The 22770-nt window shown below is 40.6% G+C and overlaps 1 protein-coding gene and 1 non-coding gene across 2 annotated transcripts in view; one reads left to right on the top strand and one right to left on the bottom strand.

The window, feature by feature from the left end:
• The window catches only part of LOC124165035, a 138684-nt gene that overhangs the window by 47527 nt on the left and 68387 nt on the right, over window positions 1-22770 (bottom strand). Inside the window, exon 3 of the mRNA XM_046542273.1 lies at window positions 16647-17095. Within this exon, the coding sequence (XP_046398229.1) occupies window positions 16647-17095 (449 nt within the window). The remainder of the gene's footprint in view (window positions 1-16646; window positions 17096-22770) is intronic.
• Trnat-agu lies at window positions 285-358 on the top strand. Its single transcript has one exon. It is a non-coding gene; the product is annotated as a tRNA-Thr (tRNA).

Genomic DNA, 22770 nt, shown 5'->3' with positions numbered 1-22770 from the left:
TATCTATTTCCTTTGCCGTTATTTTGTGGGTTGCTTCAACATTAATCACTGTTAACAGCTGGGCCATGATTCATCACTGAAACTTGGCAAGAATTGAGCTCCTCCGAAGTGATGTCAACTGCTAAGGACTGCTCGCGGACTCATGATTCCGTGTCCTGATTATAAATAATTAGCACCGAACAACAAAACGTCATCCAAGGATGACAAAATACGATTCCATCGCATGTATATTACATATTGGGAGTATTTCTTTAAATACGTATTTGACGACCGGTCCCCGTAACGGCGCCGTGGCTTAGTTGGTTAAAGCGCCTGTCTAGTAAACAGGAGATCGAGAGTTCGAATCTCTCCGGTGCCTGAGTGTGTGGTACTTTTTTTCTGAGATATTATGTTTTTCCTTGGTGTAACTTTTTCGAAAATAAAAAATAATATCCCTTGCACGCAAAAACATTTTTATTATCATATTGTATTTTAAATTCCTATTTTCATGCTTATCTCTATTACGGTTCGTCGTCGTATTTATTTCAATTCCTTTTGATGTTTCTGGAATCGTCTTTAAATTTGCAAGTATTGTTGTTGGTGTTAGCGTTTTTTTTATATTCTACTAAGCTGTTGTGGAGTTAGTTCCTTCTAAGTTTGAAGTTAACAAACACAAGGTTGAAGGTTTTGGGTCACTGGGCGGGAAAATATTTCAAATGTTCACGGGCCGATTCTGATACGAGTATTATCCCTTCTTTTCACCAGAAAAGCTCCACCTTTCGCAATACCTGCTGGTCACTTTTCCTCATGAATATCTTGAGAAGTTAAGCGAACAATAGAGGTTGCTGAACGTCGGATTTTCTCTAGTGAAATACTAAATAAACAGATCCACTTATTCTTATGAATCGCATAACGCTGAACGAAGATTGATATCCGTTGTTAATGTATTTCATATAATATTCTACAATTGAAATTTCAGCTATAGCCACCGTAGTAGGGAATCAGTTGGGAGATCGATACCCGAGTCTCCATTTTTGAAGGTTTCTAAAATGGTTTAAGGCTATTGAAAATATATCATCTGCGCTCAAAAATATATCGCATCTGAGTGTATTAATATCACCCCAGCTAATACTCGCCTTGTGTATCACGGTGTTTTATAAATATTTTTCTATTTTTTCATATTTGCATTTCTCCCCGTCAATATTAGGTAGGACCCAACGTTTCCCGTCCGATGCTGGTCGCTTTCTCAAGGAAATCTTTAGAGTCCGGTAATCTTCTTCTCATCTATGCCGAGGTGCCGCGTCTGGAGGAAGGGGAAGACGGAGAGGAGTTGACAGTTTGGATTCATTTTTTCATGAGTAAAAGCTGCCACGTTCGGCTAATTTTGGGGCCGGTGTCCCGGTTAAAATGGTTTTTGTCCTCCTTAAATGTCTCTATTGCGTATCTCACCAGTCTTTGCAAAAAGCATTTTATGTTGACGCTACGATTTGTGTATACCGCGAGTCGATTGCGTGTCCCAGAGCTTCCTGTTCGGATACTGCGGATTTTGATGATTGTTCAGTCGAATCGCACGATCGTGTTCCTTTGGGAGGGTTTTCACGGTTCTGCGTGTTTCACCACTGTAATTCGTCCCGCAGGTTTGGTAAGGAGATCCATGGATCCCTTCAACTTGCAGCGGCGTCCTGTCCGTGACGCTTTTTACTAGATATTTTGCCTGCGCGTGTGGCGAGAAAATTTCCCTTTCACGAAAGAATCTAGCTACCCTCAAGAAAGCAAATGGCATCGGTCGGTCGAAACGTAGCCGCCCCAACTATGACGCGTTAACTAAAAAATGTTTTAATCGCCATGACGATCACCCGCCAAAGTTTTTACGGAGACTTACAGGAATAGTTGTTTTGCTTTCTCTTTTAAATTCATTTCAGTGAAAGATAACTCGAGAGGAATGACGTCGCAGCTGACTGAGAGAGACTGAAAAGTGCGAGGTAATATTAACCCCTCCAATGAACTGTAAAGCAATTTTCGGTGCCTCAAATTTTGGGATTCGAGGTAAAAGTCAACGCCATGTCCAACAGACGGAATCGTTATTTGGCATGCCACTGAAGTTATGAAATTGTAATTAGCGAACAATATCATGATCAGAGGAATTGAATATCTCTAGTTTTCAATTCTTATGCCCGTTTTTCCGATTTTTAATGCCTGTTTCGACTGAAATTTTTGCTTGACAGTTAAGTTAACGACATTTTCGGCTACCTGTAAAATTTAGTTTTTTTTTAATTTTTCTTAAATCGAAATTTGACGTTCTTTGCAAAATTTTGTAATTCTAATTTCATGTTTTTACCGCGTACTCACATATATGGCTTTTTTTAGAAACTCTTATTTGTACTTTACTATACTTTCAGGATGCGTGACCTTTAATGGAATTAGATTTACACTCTTAATCCTTTGTGTTAGCTACTTTACTATGAACTTGCATTACGTTGGAGGAATACATTTCGGAAGTTTGTATGAGTTGGCTGATGTTTAATAGCTTCTGTAAACTCCTCCCAGACATAAATATTTCATCTTCTTTTAGTAGGAAGCGCTTGCAAAAGGTACCTCCAACCAAAATTTCCATGTAAATGCTCTTTGCAGCACTTATGATTTCTAATGTTAAATCTATTTCTCACCAGGGGTGCTTTAGTCGCCTCAGTGCGCCTTGACCTCCACACAATTTGACTCCAGTCGCCCCTTCTATCTATCTTCTCCATCCCTCGATATTCCTTTGCTGCAGGTTTGAAATATCGTCATCTATCGTCTGTCGTCTATATGTAACTTCGGTGTGGGATCCCTACTGTAAAAACGAATCTTTAAAGCTTGAAAAAGTTCAGCGAAAGGCAGCCAGGTATACTCTTGGGAAACATAGAAGGGGGGAAAGTGTATGAGCTATGCTAGGGAGCTTAGGATGGAAATCTCTACAAGTGAGAAGAACCATAAATAGGATATGCGGGGTGTACAAAGCATTCACAAATGAGTGGGGCTGGTAAGAATAGGTCTGAAGCTGGACTCACTCTGCTACATAGGGGGGAAAAATCATAAATTCAAAATTAAGTTTAAAAAAAAAAAACAGAAAACAGACATTTTGAAAAAATCCTTCCTGCATAGAGGAATAAAGGAGTGGAACGACCTACCTGAAGTTATTTTTAAGATCTTCCCTGCAAATGCGAAATATTTTAAGAAGTGTGCATCACTTATTGGTTAATTACATAGTGGTTTAAATGGGAGAGTGTGAAATTGGGTCAATGTTCATTTTTTAGTTGTATTATATTAGAATTAATATATTTAATGGATTGTTTGAAATTGCTATATTGGGACAATGTTAAATTCTTAGTAGCATGAGATCTAGTGGCGTAAATATGGCGACCTTGGGGGATAGAACACCCTAACCCCATAATCATCTCAGATCATTCATACCGCCTATCTTGTACAATAGTTAGCCTTCATGTTAGTTAAAAAACTGAAATACTTGTAACTTTCTCCAGCAAATATTGAATGCAGTCATGTTTAAATGAAATAATCTCATGTTTGAATGGAAAATTTCGTTGATTATTACCCGATGTGGCGTGCTGTTTCATCTGATACATCCCCCGCCCCAAAACTATTCCGATTTACGACTCTGTCGCCGCTCACCCATCTCAGCTTTTCGGTTTCTTTCAGAGCGTTTCAACTTTTCCCTCATCGTTTTGCACGATCTTTCCTCTTTTATTCTCTCCTCGTGGCCTGACCGCTCTATTCTCCGTGCCATCATGTTTCTGACTATATCTTGACCTCCAGTTAATTGATTCAGCTATTTATTTACATTTTGTCTCCATTTGTCATTTTCCTTTGCAGGCCAGTGTATCTTCCTTCGTAGTATCCGCTCGAATACTCATAGTGGGCCTTGTCCTCTGACTTTAGTTCTGACTCGCTTTCATCTTCGATGATGATAATTTTATATTCGTGCCACTCACATCAATTCATTTCAGCATTTAATATATAGGATTTTTACAGAATTCGGAACCCTCTATCTTGAGTCGCGAACAACCTTATTAACGCCAGGGAAACACAGCGCATTAAAATGTTATGCGAAATATTTGGCATGTTTCCACGAAATGCGGCCGAATTGTCGATGCATAGCCATTCATTCTTTATGCTGAGGAGCATGGGAGAGGTTAAAGGGTTTCTCTTCCCTAACGAGCCTTTAATGCACGCCGCCGGGCCAACGATTATTTTTTTCGCCCCGAAAAACGCCTCCACTCTGTGGGAATGGTAGCATTTGCACTTGATGGTAATTACTGCCCGGGTAAGATGGATGGGGGCCTTTTCAAGGCTTAGAAGGAAAAGGTAGGCACAAACTGTCAGCCACCCCTCCTGGCTTTTTAATTTGCGCCGGTGTTAGAGTCGATGTACGCTAACGGCACCAGTATCTGCGCGGGGTCTCCGAAACTTCGGCCGGGGTAATTCATGGACCTCCCTCCCTTCGACTGCCTCCCTGTTTGATGGAGCATCCTCTCTCCCTCTCTCTCCTAGCTGAGCGACAGAGAGAGAGAGCGCGTTGTGATGTTTACATAAGTGACATATTGCTCGCCCGTTCCTCATCGATCAGTTCGCGCGATGGGCTTGTAATCGAGACCTGGTATTTTTTTGTGTGCTCTCCAGCCTGGAGATTGACTCGACGAATTTTGTTTTTCGGAAAATCCCGCCTACTGAGTAGGGGATAAAATGAAATCCTAGGGAAGGGCTTCCATCGTACGAGCTCGTCGCTATTGGTACTCATTGAATTCTGACACTCTTGAGTAATGAACTTAGCCGTGCACGATTGTTTACGGAGATATCATGTTCGCGTCTGGTTTTTGCGAGTATATATCTATGGAAGGAAATCTGGGACTGGTTCTGTTTAATGCATTAGTTTTCATGGTTTGAGTGAGGGTTGGAAGTGTAGTGGAATGTATTCGTATGCCATTACTCTTATAACTCTCTCGTTTTTTGCCCTTCCACCGTTAAAGATTCTGGAATATTCATGAGCTATAGACGGAGTCTACCCTAAAGTGCCTCGTATGCGAATGGGGATCATATGCGAATATGATTTACCGGATTTACGAGTATATGCTCATGCAAGTAATAAAATAATATCGTTCCTCCATTTTTTATTATTAAAGCCTAATATTCAAATATTCAATTTAGTTAATAAGTAAGTGAATTAAATGCTAGTGCTCCCCTGTTTCTGTTTAAGCCAACGTCATTTTCTTTGAATGTTTGACCCAACATGCTAATACTGTTCTGTAACAGTACGTACTCAGAAATCAGATGGGCTGCTGCCAACTGAATATCCCGGAGAATTTTAAAGTTTTCAATGAACGAGTAGGAATTTGTTAGGGGATTTGTTTGAAATACAAGTGCATGAATTTTTGTTTTGAATCTGGTGAAGCAAAGAAAAATATTTGTATGGTAATTTAAGAATAATGGAAGGTAATCAGCTATATTATAATCATATCCAGAGCTCGTACAATCAATAAGATATCACAGCGATAAATTTAAAATGACGTAGTAATAATTGATACCTAGGAGACTTCACGTAATAACGGTGGTACTTGATTGGTGGTACTTGATTGGTGGTACTTCCTTGTATAGGTTTTGAAAAACTCATATGCTGTGATGCTCTAATAAATACAACTTTTATTTTTATATTTAGGATTGAATGATTTTTCAGTAACTATGATGAAACTTGCCTATAGAGTTGAAGCGTTTCAAATGTGTAAAATACATAGAATTGAGATGAACGTATGGTTGAGAAAGCAGTTGTTCATGCAGCCATTACGTTTATGGTAGATGGGAACATGTATTTCTATCTTCTCTATATAATAATTGGCGACAGGTTTCCTTAGATCGTGTTCTTTGCTCTTTCATTTTTTCAGTAAATATTTGAGGGGGAATTATCTGGTTCAGTATGATTCTATGAAAGTTTATTCCGAAAAATGAAAGGCGTGGAGAGGGGTATGTTTTGTTCAGATTAATGCGAGCTGGCGTTGGCATATACTGATCTCACCTTTAGTGTATTCTAAGTGATTAATCATTTGTGGTCCATCGTTGAGGCTGGCTGGATAAGGGTAATGCTACCAGCACTACACTTGACGGCATATCAGGTAATCTCGTAAAACATTGCCCTTGTATGAATCGCTTCTCCTTGATGTCGAGCTCAACTCGAAGTAAGACCTGATGCGACGACAAGCCAAGTGCTTGTAGCGCTAGACCTGTCGAGCCAGCCTCGAGGTTGGACCACGAAGGGTTAAACCTATCCTAATTTCCTTAATGATATTCGTTTACGTAGGTAATCACGCGGCACTGCGTTGAATCTGATTGAGGGGGAGAGAGGTTCTGGAAGCAAACGCTTCATCGCCCCACCCTCTTGGAACCCCCTTGATAAATGAATGCGCGCTCTTTATTTTTCGATTAACTTGTCAACTAATCACATGACCCTGTTTTCAAACTACCTTCTTGACTATTCCATAGGGTGGTTTCGTATTATTTTTAATTGCCTAAATCGAAAGATTATTTATTACTACTGGAGTACGTATTTCACGTTTTTAGATTTTTAAATGACGATATCTAATTTTCACGATTAAATGAAAAGTGAAAAATTTCATGCGCGCGAAAACGCGACGGCTAAATATGAATGCTGGGAAAAACCCGCGTGACGTTTCGGCTGCTGCCGTGTGAGGCCATCTTGGTTCAAGGCTATGATCGCCGCTACGATGCAGGCTGCTAGCAGGTAGCAGAGTACCCAGCGAGCAGGTAGCGCTTGGCTTAAATAAGGCTTAATAACTCACCCTATCAAACGAAGGAAACTTTCCGACCTTAGCCAGTTTTAATAGGTGATTATTAAGAGATGTTTCCTTGAGCTCTGTGCCTCATGCATGCATTGGAAATCTTAGACGATGTAAAACTCCTGACTACTCGTGTAGCATCTAGGTCCCTGTGACGTCACGTGGAGTGGCATCGAATGGGCGCCAATCTGGCCTTTTTCAAATGAGGTTAAAATTGACCATTGCCATTCGTCTAAAGTGGGAATTACAAAACAAAATAATTTGTATATTATGTATATGTACACTAATGGTGAGTAACGAATCGTAGTCCCTGCCTTTCGTTTTCTTTGAAGAAGGAAATTACCCTATTGGCTGTAAATCATTCTCTTTACGATGATATACCACCTTCAATTCCCCTGGAATGTCTACAGATCACTGGTAATGTTTTACATTAATGTAAAAAAATGCGATTCAAAACGCGAGAATGAAAACGGATTTGGAAGGATAAAAACACCACGAATTTTAATCTCTCTGGTCAGGAAATTCGGCTCATAACGCGCGGGAAAAAATTCGGATGGAGTCATAACGCTTATTTCTTTTTTAAGCCCGGATCTTCGCGTCATAATTTCGAGATGTAATCGTATATTTCTGGAGATTTCCGATCGGCGTGCTCTCTCACACCCCAAGGCCTTCGAATTTAATTGTTATTGCCTGTCTTCTTGTTTTCTTTATTATCCAGTTGCTATTTTTTATTTCATCGTGCTGAACCGTCGTTTTCAGTCAGTGTTATTGGTTGATAAAAACCATGCCGTCGTGGAGTTCAGTTCCAATTAAAAATACCGTTTCTAGTCGTTTTTGTGCTTCTACTTGAACGACCATTTCTGGAAAAACGCTAGGGTACACTTTTTAGTGCTTAGCATTTACGTAAACCATAAAGAATAGATTAGGTTATATCGGAGAAATAGCTTTTCTTTGTCATTCCGGGGGTTCGAATATCATCTAAAAATACGTGTTAAGGGATACAATTGGTTGCGATTTTGGGGAATGAAGAAATGCTAAACTATAATTTTGTTGTACATTACATCATCATCTTCTTAAGGAAAGCCTCCCGAGTACCTTAGCCCGAAGTCCTCTACACAAATATCGTAGTCTCCTTGGTCGTCTATGATGAGGGATGGCCTTCTAGTTAGTATCTATGCACTTCTTAAATAAGGTCACTCAAGTTTGAGGCGAGACCGTTGTACAGTCTTGTACAGTTGTATAATCGTAGAGGAAGCCTCCACATCATCACTATCCATTGTAGCTTATTATCTGGTTTTAGTGGTGACTACTGTTTATGAATAAAGTTTTATTTGTATCGTCTCGATGGAAGCGGAAGGCGAACTATTCTACAGGAGTCAGAGAGCCTTCGAGTGCGCTCTTCAAATATCTACTTGCGACTACAGAAAATATTATTTTTAGCATCCGCTGGTGGCTATACTTTTACTAGGTATTAAATTCCTTACTTATCAGGATCTTCGTATAGTCATGGCTGTAGTTCTGAGATGAATATTTGATCGCTTATCATAGAACGCGCTCCTAGTCGAAGTTTCTCCCGCCGCCTTTAAACCTATCCGTCCGTCCAACTTTCCACCCTCTCACCAAACCAAATTTCCGGTCATCAATTATGAAAAGGAGGATGTTGTCCGGATTGACGTCGGTCCGCCGTGTCCTAGTCAGTCAGTGCGTTAGTCTTGTGAATTGCTGGGCCAACCTTCGTTTTACGTGCACTCGATTTCGTCAAAACGTATATATAGTGGTGAAAAATGTATAATCATCATCATTCTCGAGTTCTATGTAATTCGATCATTCGAAAATCGCATTCAAGTCCTTAAAAAAATAAAATAGTGCCGCCGCCTGTCTTTATCTGGCTCTCGAATCCAGTCAAGCATTGCAACTGAGTCGAGCAAGGCAAGAATTTACTTGCAACGTTCTTAATACGCAAAAGAATTTCTTTTTGAGCATCCTGAACTGTCAAATTAATACGATGTAGTCGTGGAGGCGTGGTTAAATTTATTCAAGAGCTCGAAGCCTCAAAGTAGAAAGGGATCCAAAACGCCATCTTCCGTTCGATCTGTTGCCATTTGATCTTGGTGAATGGTTTATTCCAGACTCGCAATGTTCTATCATGGTGCTCTTTCGTAATTAGATTTTCAGTTTTACTATTTTGTGAACGATGTCCTCAATAGTGCTATTCGCACGATTTGAGGCGGATTGTAAGTGTTATTGGATTGGTTTCTATCTTGATTCTAGAGAGATAAGCCACTCTGTTGAGTCTTAAATGCGATAGGAGAGCAGGGGGAATTAAATTTGATTTATTGTGGGTGTGCAGTTGAGGGGGTCTCAGCCTCTCAATTTCTTAACTCGTGATTTTCATAACTCTGGAAGGATATCTTTCTGTTATCTGATCTGATGGGCTTTACTGCTGTGAGACTTTCTTCAGATCACTCTTTCTCATATTTACTGAGAATATGTAACCTGTTCGTTGCGATTAATTCCAATGCTATCCTTTCGTTCAGCAGTTCCGTTTTTTTCTTTATCTCTCCATTCCGGGCATTTCATTTACCATGCATTTTATTCTCCTGTTTAAAAATTAACGTATGTTATAAAGGAACACATTGCACATAATGCTAGGAACAAGTGTACGGTATAGGATGTCATAGCCGGACTCATTTTTAACGGAAGGTGCTCGTCAAACTGTACGCTACCCTTTCATGTGAGGAAAAAGTCGTTTACTCTCACATAGTCACTTCTAGGGAGCGAAATTACTCCCGTTACCTGCGTATTGTTCTGCTAGAATTCATAACATGCGAATTTACTTTTGATAAACTTCCCTCTTCAGTTATTATATGCTTTTTCCATGTCTTTTGTAGGTTAAGACTCTAGAATATGGCCAGTTTTACAGTTACGCCGTATTTGGGGTAACTTGAATTGGGGGTCGGAATATTGTCTTCCAATGCGGCGGTGTCTACCTTTCTCTCCATTATTGCACCGTGGTCGCTGTCAGTCATTTTGTCTGTCGTAATTTCTCAAGTTTGGGATCGTGTTTTTGTATCGAATCTCTCAGATAGAAACACTCAGCCTCCATTGAATGAAATTAATGAAATGAAATTTCCGTCTTTGTAAAAAAATTACTGCAGATCTTTTTTTTTTTACACTTCTACCGATTCAGGAAACAATAGGTTGAGCACTAAATTATTTATTCTGAATACAAAATCATAAATCTTAGGAAATGCCATGATTCTATGACCCAATGGTTCCTTTAAAAAATGGCCTCCTTATTCCTTAATCCTTCCTGTAAATTATCTAGAAAGTGATTTTAATTTTGACTGGTGTAACTTTAACCGGTAGTTTTTTTCAAAATGGAATTGGAACTTGTTGAGACTTTGAAATGGAAGTCGCAATGGACCTTGTTTCTCTCGTTAATTCTTTAGTATCCAAGATGAGAGTAATCAACTAAATGATTTCAGGCGAAATGTTACACGCAGGCTTGGGATAAACGGAAAAGAGGCAGATATGTGAAAATTTGTCATGTTCGAAAAGGATGGTGCTGGTTCGTGATATTTTGGCCGAATCGGTGAATTTAAAGAGCTTCGGAGTGGAAGCCATTGCACCCGGCAGAGCTTAATTCGAAGCGACGCTTTGTGACGCATGAATATTTGATCTGTTCTAGTCCATTCGTTTACGCGCATCCATTCATTTGTACTTATCCATTCGCAAAGGAGGCAGTGGTGGAGATATGTATACTACTCGCGAAAAGTTGCGACTTCTAGATGCGCAGGAAAGGAGCGGCGTAAACTGTGGCAGAGGTAAGATGAAGGAAGGGCGGAGGAAGGAATGAAAGGGAAAGTGATTCCACGACGAACTGAGTCACCAAAATAAGTGCGGCTGTGGAATTCCAATCCAATTCGGACAATTCAACTCGTAGTGCAGGTACACGCTTGTAAAAAACAATACCCCTACATTTATGGCTGCTTCAGTTTCTCTCGTTGTATCAACAACGTATACTCCTCTGAGAAATTCACGTTCTAAGATATTGGTTTTAGGAGAGCGTCAAGCTTTTGATGGCGAGGATAGTTGATAATAAACGCTTATCTTCTCTGTTTTAAATCATTCCCTTAAAAAGTATAAGACATTTTCCTTTACAACTACTCTATGCGGAGTAGTAAGCAGTAGTTTACATAAATTGTATTGCAATTGCACTAGCTGCTATTCAGGCACGATCTCGGGATCATACTTTCTTTTTTGTAAAAGTAAACTTTTAATTTATTTTCGACGAGGCTACCATGTGCTGGAAATGAAATGGTATTCTTTCGCAAACGCATCAGGCTGTGGTTATCCATGTGGAAGTTGAATTTCTTAAATGTAACTTCGTTTCCGCCCTAATATATTTATTTCCATGGCACGATATTTTTCGACACTAGGGTGTCATCATCAGGTTCTAAGACTTACAAACTTTGTCCATATATTCATGCCATGGAGTGACTTGAGTGTTTTCTCACGATATACCTACAAGGCGGAGAAATATTGTGTCACGAAATTTTAACCGTTGATAGCTGTCGCCAGCAAAAACAAGAATTGGCCGTGAGTTTGTCCTGCATCGCTTTCTCGGGCAGGCAAAGAGTTCCGAGTCATGAGTTGTCCAGAGCATCCGGCAACAGGGCAAACTCGCGGCCAATCAGAGCGCTTGGCTCAAAGTTTCCGCAGTTTAAAAATGGTGCGTTTTCGGCCTAAACATCGCTGGTAATTTTTATCCACCTTGTATATACCATTATTAGAGATGCGAGAAAATCACACTTTCATTTTTATTTTATCGCACTTTCAATAACAGTTTATCGCATTTTGTAGCGTCTGTTTTTTATTTTCATAATGAGGTAGATGACGATGAAATGTAGTGAAACACAGTTATATGACAAAATACAGAATATTTTAAATAATTATGTTGTAGAACAATAATGAATTAAGGAATAAGACATATAGTGGCGGTGGTGTAGCTTGCCCGCGCCCACTTGTAGTTCGCGGTCACGCAGAGTCCCAGCCAACTAGCAGCTGGCCAGTCGCTCACATGCTTTAAGCGATGAGTGTCGGCGGAGCATTTAAACTGTGCTCTGCACAAAATGTACGAATTTTGCCGTCGAAAAGGCAAATTTGCGTAAAAATATCATAAAAGTCCAGTCATCGCATCTATACGTCGCATTTATTTGCGCACATCGCATCTATATCGCATTTGCGATTTTCACGCATCTCTAACCATTATGCATGGAAAAAATGTACGTTTTTGTACCTGAGAACGTCACCGAATTGTCGAAATTTCCTACCAAGGCAATAAATGACGAAGAGAGAAGAAAGTCAGCGTTTCATAAGTGGCGTATTTTCGTATTTGCTTCTGAGTCTGTAAATGTACATATATCCTTCTATACGTACTCTGGTATTGCGGCTACATTCCTCACCAATTCGCACCCCCCACGTAGACCCCCACAGGAGGTGTGGAAGGGTGAGGTGTGGTGATGTTCAGGCGATACTCTCGTGGGAGTACATCCTCCGATCGAGCTCATCCACGTATCAGTCGATTGCCTAATACCGCGTACACCTCTCTCTCGTCCAGGTAAGGAAGGGCCACATGTACGGCGCGGCGTCTCGTCACTCTGAAACGCTTCTTCCGATGTTTGCGGGAAGGGAAAGCCGCACCCTGGATGCTTGAGTGTACACCTGACACTGAGAAACCGATTCAAGTGCTTTGTTGAAGTGGACCCGAAGTCCTTGTCATTGCCACGCGGTTTCTAAACGCCGTATTGCAAAGGGTCTTCGTTTCATCACAGAGATAGAGCATTTTGGGGGGATGAATGATATTTCCCATTTTATTTTGCCTGACACGCAGTCCGCTCGTAAACTTTTCCACCTGCTATAAATGAGGGGGGATTTCACTTCCCGTTTCCACAAAATTTCTTCACTCGAATCAATTGGCCTGTCTGTGACGACTTTCTACTACATAATTATGTGCCACCCACTCGATCTAACCATTGGTGGTGGCAGGGTAAAGTCCTCGCTCGCTATTCCGGTGTCCGTGGGTTCGATTCCTGCCTGGGTATGTTAGTAACTATCTATGTTATAGTTTTACGTGTGTGTTCAAATGTATGGGCTCTGCAGAACTAATGTCGCTTTTTAAATAAGATATTATAATCATAACGATTCTACTCGATGGTAGGTTTGAGTAGGTGACAGTAGAGCACACCTTAGATTAAAACTTTCAGTTGACATATCACTCACGGGTAAAGAAGGCGATTTAATTGAGTTGTTAATAGTTTTTATCTTTTATTTTGCATGAAAATTAACGTTTGTCGCAAATAAAAATGTACAGTTTCGATCCAATGGAACTGAAATTTAGTGGGTAAAGGGTGGATGGTGCGAAGCGTCAGTGGGACTTTGCGTTGCGTCAAGTACACTCTAGATCTCTCCAAAAGCCCATGAGTTTCACATTTGTTACCAAATCTATTGGAATGTATATTGAGGTTTCACATTTGCGTATTTTATTTGTTAATTGTTTTCGGTATCTTGAGATATATATATATATCACTTCATATTCAGGATTTTTTTGTTCACTGAGACTCAAAAATATATGGTTTGATATCTTCCTGAAAAATTATTTCTTGTGAACAGGTTACCCGTTTAAATGTGCTTGAGGAGAAATAATCATTCCGTTTTGAGCCCACCATAGACTAAGGCTCAATCGCATAGATTGCTCGTAATGGGTCAGGAGGCAGTTTCCTCCTCTGAGCCACCTACCACTCTTCTCTCCCATGATTCACTAGAATGCATAGAATGGTATTGATTACCTACCTTTATCTGAGGAACAGAGTTATTATTTCATAAAAATAAGAATCCCTTATTATATTTCGACGAATGAGTACTTTCTATATCTCAGGTACAAGCCTATCGAAGTATCATTGTAGGTGTCAAATGCAATCGAAAAAGTTTTCTTGTTATTGAAGTTGTTGTTTGAATGTCAAGATGTTAATTTGGAAAACCAATAATTCCACTCTCCTCCGCAGGCAAATTTTCATTCGTGGTTGGCCTATTTCTTTGGGGAACCTGTCAGACTCCCTGATGTTAAGCCTCCGCCCTAATAAGATCTTTCTTCTCTCCGCTATCTATATGGCTTGGCTTTCCTCAGACCTCACCTCTGACCCAGCTGTTGTGACTTGCCTCCTTATTAAGGGGTAGCTTTATTTTGGAATCCGCTTGGGAAATAATACTCCCGATTGATACCATTTATTCATGTAGATGCAAAGTTTCAAAATTGAAAATTGATATGATGAAGCTTTGAGAATGCTGTACGAAAAGTATGGATTCGATTTGAAGCTGGTTGTGTTATTAGTTATCGTGTGGTTACTTTGGGGTTTACTTAAACTTACGCGCAATATAAGTTCTGCATTTCCTCATTCCTTTCGGCAGAATTATTTTGAGCTACATTGCAAGTATTTGAGTATTTGAAGTAGAATTTTTGGTACAAATTTGAATGTTAATGAAGGTGAGCTTGTAAACTTGTAACCCTCCTTTTATCGTGGTGCATCGTTTGAGCTGTGGGAGAAAATGTTCGGGTATTAATTTGAGCTCTCTTGAATGTGCATGTTCGAAGTGGTTTGATAATATTCTCATACCATGTTAGCCTTACCGTTCGATACTTATTAAGTAGTGTTCGTAGTATGACTTAGCTCATTAAAACCTTTGCATGAGCATTCATTTGAAATGTTGAGAAAAATAATATAAGTATTTGTGACGTAATTAATCACTGTGGAGTTATTTGATTACTATTAAAACGGACAATTTTCAACGTAACTGCGTGAATGTAGTTATGTAAAAATGGGAATATTTCCATTTTTAATGGTTAATTTAATATGTTTATCATTTTGGAAAAAAAGAATCAAGTATGAGTAAATAACTACTGTTAATAACTACTATTAATGTCATGTTGCCAAATGTGGCCGCGCCGGGGCAGTGCCGGTTACCAGGAAGCAAAGTTTTGCGCGCAAGACGTGGCAACGCAGCATCCGTTCGCTCTGGTATATTTTTTTTATACGAACAACCAACCTTTGTAAAAGGGAAACCTAACCAGGTGGGACTCGAACGCGCGATATCTTGTATGACAGGCAAGGACTTTACACAGCCGCCACCTAAGTCGGTAACATGATTTTGACGAAATGCCTGCTCACATAATGAAGATAACATCGTCAGCAATTTCGGAAAAGGTGTGAACTCAAAAGGACCTTCGCATTCACAGGCCTATTTTTTCAACGCATGAGACAGAAACTCCCTAATAAGTTGGCTTCTACTATTTTTAATTGGCTCGCCTCCACTTAGGTGTCACATATCAATTCCGACTGCGTCCCCTGTTCCGGGGACCGAATCAAATTTATCATGAGTATCAAATTTCTCCTTGGAGTCGTCGAGGGCGAAGTTGGGAGGGGAGTTGCCTTTCTCTACCCTTTCTCTGACTCGAGGCGCTTCGGCTTCGGTCTTCCTATCCCGGCGCTGCGGCCAAAGGGCTTCGTGAGCCGTTAAATTGGGAAATTCAAACGCTAAGGCGCCCCCTTAAATGCCCATATGTTATCTATACTACATAAAAATCATGTGTTTTCGGATCATAGAAACATTGCAAATAAATTAAGAAGTGTTTCTATCAGTTTTATTTTTTCTTTCAGGGTAAACTGTAGGACTAGTAAATGTTTAAACATTTTTGTTATTTTACGACAAAATATGCGTTTTAAAAATACGCAAAAGCCATTTTATTAATTTACATTAATTTTTGCAACTTATTGTGGAAGATGAATGTTGTAGACGAAGTAGTTTTCTCTGGGTTAAGTTACAAAGTTCATGAAGTTGACAAAACGGCTAATTGTATGGTGCGCGGAGTCATTGATTGCACTCGCGTGTCTTGTTTTTTAAATTTGAAATAAAAAATAAATTAGAATTGAGAATAAAATTTTATTTAAAATGACGTATAATTGATAATTATGGTATGCACTGAATTCCAGGTATTTGAAAAGTACAGCGGCACATCATTTTGACGCCGACTGTGGTCCGATTGTATTCATTTTATTTTGTCGTTTTTTACGCTCCCAGAAATACGGTGTGGTTCCTAGATGATGTTCTTTGTGTCGCTATGAAAAATATGTTCCTAATTGCGATATGTATCTTAAGCCTTGCTCGACACAAGTTATCTTGAATAAAATTTACGTAGCTATGGTGTTGGGAACTTAGTAACCTATAAATGATATTTCTCAATGAAGGGTAATCGTGAGTTGGGGAAGTTAAAATTACTCTCGAATTGAATCAGTACCAAAGAAGATATTTATGTCCGAATAAGTTCAACTGAATCAGGCATTGTATTGTGGAAGTTCGATATATTAAAATGAAGGTTCCACAGTGCAGTTAAAATGCATTTTTCCACAGTAATTTAATTCGTACGACGCGTTTCGGCTCGTAGAGCCATCATCTCGTATAGGTCACATTTGTAAGTAATAACATCCTCAAATGTATAAATGTCATATTCTTAAGTGATACAGCGTCTTGTCCCTGTGTGCCGGAACGCGTCTAACTAATTAAATTACTGTGGAAAAGAGCAACTACCTTTCATTTTAATAGTTATGTCGGGTGAGAAACGATATTGAAGCCCCCAAATGAGAGGTATCAATGAATGCTCGTTTATGCTGTGATTCAAGGAATATTTCATTGATTGTTTAGTGAAGTTACACCGATAAAAGTGTGTATCGCGTCGTTTATCTCTCCAAGTCCTCAGCGGTTGGCACTCACCTTTGGCAACGGGGGAGGCGCCGCATAGATGATCTCAGCCGGTCTGGGTCTCGGCCGAGGCCTCTGTCTTGGCGCTGCGAATCTGGATGTGGTGGCCCTTAGGCTGGGCCTCGTGGCCACTGGGTCAGGGGCCGGGTCGAAGCCCGCCGTGGTTTCCCTGGCCGGTGCGTGGGGCCCCGCGTCGGCAGCCGCGAGGTCCGGCCCCGGGACCGATGGGCCCCCTTGGGTCTCCTTACCGGCGGCTGGCGCGGAGGGCCCCGCGGCCGTCGTGCTGGACACGGCGAGCGTGTTGACGTCCGCGGTGAAGTCTGGGACCTCGCTTGCGGCCTCTTCTGCCGGGTCCTCGTCGTGGTCTTCGGCGATCGGAGCGGAGCCCGTGGTGCTCGGGCGAACCGCCGCCGCCGACGCCGCTGGGGGTTTGTCGGAGGCCGGCACCTCAGAACCCGCACCTGCAATCAACATAGAACGGAAAACTTAGGAAATTTCGTCTAAATGCTAATACCATGATGATGTGCTGGCGTGTTTTTTTTACGCTAAAATTGATTCCACAAATATGGATAATATTGATTTGACAAATGATAAACAAATATATAGCACCGCCCCCTGATTTTATTTTTAACCGTTCACAATACGTGTTTCGATTGCTATCAGGTGCTCAGGTTTTAATGGCTTTACAATTATCATCGGGTGCGGAATAAATGGTTATGATTGTGTAGCAGTCGAAACACGTGTTGTCTCGGGATACAGGAATCTCAGACCTCTCAGTCTAGGATCAAAGAAATTAGACGTCAATTAAAGTTTAATAGTTTGCGAGTGGCGATTATATTGGGGAGTTCGGAGTGTCTAGCAGAATCGGAGGTGGCCAATTAGGTCGGGGTTTCCAGTGGAAGTTGTAAAGTTTATGTTGTGATTGGATAAGTCGCTATAACTCGAGTCAGTATTCACGTGTTTCTTTTTCCTTACATTCCGTTTCTAGCCCTTCTGTGCATGCACAGCCAATCAGAATTGAAGAGAAATTGGAAAGGAATATGAATGCTTTCTGTTTAGATTTCGAATGGAAGGTAATGATAGTCGTAGTTTGATTGACACGTCACAACATAGCGACTAGAATAGAAAGGAAAAGGCGAAGGTGAAAACTTGCGGTTATACCTAGTGGTGATTGGTGTTCGAGTGGTGCTCGGTGGTTAAGATAAGCTGATTTCCCTCACGCTCTCTAAATGCTCATTCCAACCCTGAATTTTGTTTCAGAATTCCATGAAAAAGATTTCTCATGGTCCTTTTTTTTCACGATTTTTTGACAAAGTTAAGTGAATAAAGAGTAGGTGTAGGTGCACTTACTGATTTCATTGAATTTGATCTAATTAATATTGCATGGAGGTTTCGTTGAATCAGTACAAAATTTCCGAATTAAGTGCTAAATCAGTTTGAATAGATTTGTGTGAATAATAGCCTGGCCAGCGGGATATTGAGGAAAAAAGATCTCACCAACACATGGAGACTGGTTGAGGCATTGCAGATGCACAATCCAAAATATACGGTTGACCTGGAATGCTTCTAATGAGCTGATTACGGCGCAATTACGTTAACAATTTTGGCAATTACCCTGATAATTTTTTTTTGCGAGTCCTGATTTACCGAAACGTTGGGTTTTATGTGTAGGTACTATTCTATTTCTAGGCCGGTTGATCAGGTAATTATTAAATTTTCATGGGCCATCCTTAACAGTAATAAGCATAAGTACTGATATTTAAATTCGCATATTATGCGTTCAGTTATTTGCACTTGTGTGTCTTTAGATTTTAACGATTAAAAATAAGAAATGTGCCGGTAGAATTTTGTAAAAGCAAATTTCGAAAATAAGCTTTAAATTATGTTTTTTTTACAAGTCTCGTAAAGTTGGAGAATGTATGAATTTGGAAAGTTGTGGCTTAGTTAGCATTTCAATTATCACGCATGACCGATTAAATAACATCTACTTTGCAAAATTATTTAAACTACTTATTTCTATTGAGATTAGAAAATATAGTTGATGGTTTGAGGCTTCACTTTGTGGAATTTATTCATAATGAATGAAAATTGAACTTTGTTTTTCCACAAGCAGGATGACGCAGTGCGTCGAAACCACGGTCGCGATTGAATAAATATTTATGTGGAAAAACAAAGTTGAATTTTCATTCGTTAGAAAATATAAGTAAAAATCCAGTTTTTTTCATTTATCACGAAAGTGAGAAGAGAAATTAATATAAAATACTAGTCATGTTGAGATACCGCAATGTTTAAATGTTATAAACAATTTTCTGAAGAGACGAAGTCAACATCAGAGGAGAGGTTTATGAGTATTGAACAAGAATCGCGCTGATCGAGTTATAACATTGGTGTTATTTTATCTTTTTTACCAGTAATAATAATTTTAATGGCCAACTGCGTTTGTTACATGTATTTTTAAGATTCATTCAGTGCACCCCAATATTTTCGTGGAGAGGGACCGGAGGTATTACATTTCGAATGCAGATTACCCCGCTGCGATCTGTCGTCGCCGCCCCAAGACAAACCCACTTTGTGAGCGAAGGAGCGACAGTGCCTCTTACTTTCTCGCTGTGCCTTCTCTCCTTCATCAGGCCTCTCCCCTTTCTTCCAAACTTTAGTCGTCGACGGGAGCATCTTCGTGGACTCTCCGCCAACTTAATTCATTGCCGAAGGTTTTGATGATGTCGAGGAGGGAAAGTTGGCTGGCGGGTTCACTCGCTTCCCAGAAATGGAGTGAGGTCACCGTTATGAGGGAAGTGACGTAACGGAGTGAGTAACCCCCTCCCTCCCTTTCTCGCTACACTTTGGACGCTCCCAAATTATTTTCTCCTCGGTGACTCCGTTCGGGCGCCCTCCTGTTTTCTCCTCGTCTGCTGCTGCTTCGCTTCCGCCCGCTTCTCTTTTTGCTGCTCGTCAGCCGGAAGGTACCGGCTGCCGGAGCACAGAACACGGAAGGGAGTGGTGAAAAAGCACTACTAAATCAAATTTCTATCGGTATTGCATGGGGATGCGTATGTCTGGGAGAAAATTTTCTCGAACCATATCAAATGCGTCACCGTGGTTTCCATATTTAGGCCGTTTAAAAATTTGTAATGGAATAAAGATCATTTGGAGATTATAATCTGAGGTTTCAGGCTAGATGGAGTGGAAACAGAGCATAATGAAGAAGCAGGAGTAATTTCCACAATTTTACATTTATTGGTACTACCGGTTTCGCTTACAGCGTCATGAGGTACGTAACTAATGATGCTGTAAGCGAAACCGGTAGTACCAATAAATTTAAAATTTTGGAAATTGCTCCTGCTTCTTCGTAATTTGGAGATTATCTCGCTCACGATATTTTTAGGCCAAATATTTGTGAAAATATTTATTAATGAATTCAATTAATTTTAGTATAACAGAATGGGGCGTAAAATTTGACTTTCCACTACGTCGGTGAAGTAGTCAATATTTGGCCATTTCCCTTTAGTTGCTCTTACACACTGAGAATGCATTACATAGTTTATTGTGGAATATAATTTGGTTGTTGTTGTTCCTTGCGGCTAAAACTTTGTAGTCTGTAAAGAATAAATTCGAAGATGCAAGGCATAATTGATGCACCCACTCAACAATCAGGCGTTTTAAATTCTCGGAGTTCGAATCATGCCGCTGAAATAGTATATCTTTACGGTTCACAATTATCTTTGTATAAAAGTAATTAGAAATCTTCACTTCATTTTGTGACTATGTTCGAAGTACCGTGACGGAGTGCTTGAAGGGTGGAATAAACAGGGGTGGTCTCCCACTCTTGGTACGCTTCGGAGGATGCCAAATGCTTTTCTCCTCGGTGACTTCGCTCGAGTCCCGCCATGTTTTCGTCCGGCTCTTCACGTCCGCATCTGAGCCCTCCACTTTTTGCTTCCCCGTAGGCACATCGGGATGTAGACCACACCGACAGAAGATGGTACTAAAATAACAGTTATAGAGTTTTATTAAATGACCGTATTAATCATTGTTTGAAAGTTTTTTCAGTACGTTTATATTTTGTCTTTTCTGTCTGCCTTTATTAATCGAGGCTTGTGGCTTAATATCAATTTATTCTTCACTGTTTAGTACTAAAACAGTGAGAAATTAATTGTTTCATTTTACTCCGGCCTGCAAGGTATCTGATTCATTGCCACTGTCTTTGCATTCATTGCATTAGATTTCATTTCCTTATTTCAAACTACTTTTTGTATCAGTCTGGTTATTAATATTAATAATATTATTGAATTTATTTCGTATTTTTAGTAAATCCCCTCAAATATGTCTTATCTCTTTATTGCCTGGAATAAATTGAAATCAGCGTTGAATATCGCCTATTATGGAAAATTTTCCAGCAATCTTAGTCCTGTTAATTTTCCATTTGAAATAAATTCGTTTAATATCATAATTTAGGTTGGAGTCATGCAAATGAGGAATTTTTACAAGCGTAATAAGTGCTGCTGAGTTGGATATCTTTTTACCGTTCACAAATTATCTACTTTTATAATAGCTTATTTAACTTCCTAGTGTACCTATCGTGGGTCAAGGAAATAACGTCACGGAGTGGGTGTAGGTTGGATTAGACCTTCCGCCCTGACGCGTCGTGACGTGCAAGACTTTAAGGGGCTATTTCTCCCCAATGACTCCGCTCAAGTTTTGTTTTGGTTCATTTCGTCCCCTTCGCCACGCCCGCTTCGGGGCATTACTCATTTTATTCGCCCTGTCGGTGTATGGCATGGGATGCGAGGATGCAGGACACGAAAAAGGGAGACAGTGCTGAAAAAACAACTTTAAAGTGGTGTTACGCGACTACATTTATTTTTATGAGGGAAGATTTTCGAACCATTTTAGTTACCCCTACCTTCTTGCAATATCATCAGGAGCTGAGGAAGACCAAGAGAATAGCTTCAAAGCTTTCTTTCGGAGATTTTTTTAAATGAAACCAATACTTTTTGCGATGTTTTTTAATGGAATTTTTCCCTCGATCGAACCCTCGAATATTGGCCTCAGCGAGGGGTTGACGCGGCGAGAGTTAATGTGGATTAAGAACTCACTCAATCCTTCCGTTGGGTGCGCCGCTGCCTTCGCATCATGTCTCTAACATTTTTCGCCGTTCGCTCTCAGCATATTTTGCAGCAAGACTCGCGGCCCTGCTTTGTATTTTCGTGCGACGGCTCCCTCTTGGTCCCCCGCGGCAAATAGATCGTCTGACCCCTGTGCGCGCTCCATGACTCCCCTTCCCCTTGGTCGCAACCCGCTCCATCAGCACACCTTCCCCCACTCGAGGGCTTCCCCCACCCTCCTTGCACTCAACTCCCCCCCCGTAGTCCTCCCGCAAGTGAAGACTCCACTTTTGAAGTAACGAGGCCTCATGGGTCAAGGAGATGAGATACGCCGTCCCTTCCCTACCTACACCCACTGCCTCCTCTCCGAGTAAGGTCTTTTTTACCTCTCTGTCTCCGTACACGTATATGCACGCCTCTTCATCCCCTTTTCCCCTGCATGTCCGTCTCTGAGTGAGTGCACCCAAGTAACTGTCCATTGCCCCCTCTCATCATCTCTCTCTTCGACCGCAACTCTGCCACCCCTTCCTCACTCACTGCGCGTTCTAGTCTCCCTTAAAGGTCCTCCTCTCCCCTCAGCCCTCCTCATTATCCATATTTTATTTCCTCCACCTTGAGCCCTGTGTTGAAGTCAGTGCCAACACATTCCTGCCGGTGGAATGTAACATTTCACTGTAAAATTCAGTGTATCCTTTCCAACCTAGGTTTTGCAAATTAGCGTTAGTCAAATTTAGAATGGGCGGTGAACCCGGAAAGTCCGCGAAGTTCATCCTGTCTGCAAAGTGATGTTATCCAGGGAAAGTAATGTGTAAGTGTAGAGTTTTTCGGTGAGGACCTAATGATTTTATTTCCTCGTACTCCCCCCGTATGTCTGGGTAAATGATCTCCATTTGAATATCCTGACCTATGTTGAGGGCCATTTCGACTTTGCTATTTGGGGAAGACGGGGGCTCAAGGAGTCTAAAACCCCCCCGAAATGATGGGAAAATGTACCTTCAGGTGTAGGTACCTCCTCAAAGTGAAACTTCCCT

This window comes from Ischnura elegans, chromosome 9, assembly GCF_921293095.1.
Source record: "Ischnura elegans chromosome 9, ioIscEleg1.1, whole genome shotgun sequence".
In the NCBI taxonomy this organism is placed as follows: Eukaryota; Metazoa; Arthropoda; class Insecta; order Odonata; family Coenagrionidae; genus Ischnura; species Ischnura elegans.
This window is presented reverse-complemented; position numbering and strand designations above follow the sequence as displayed.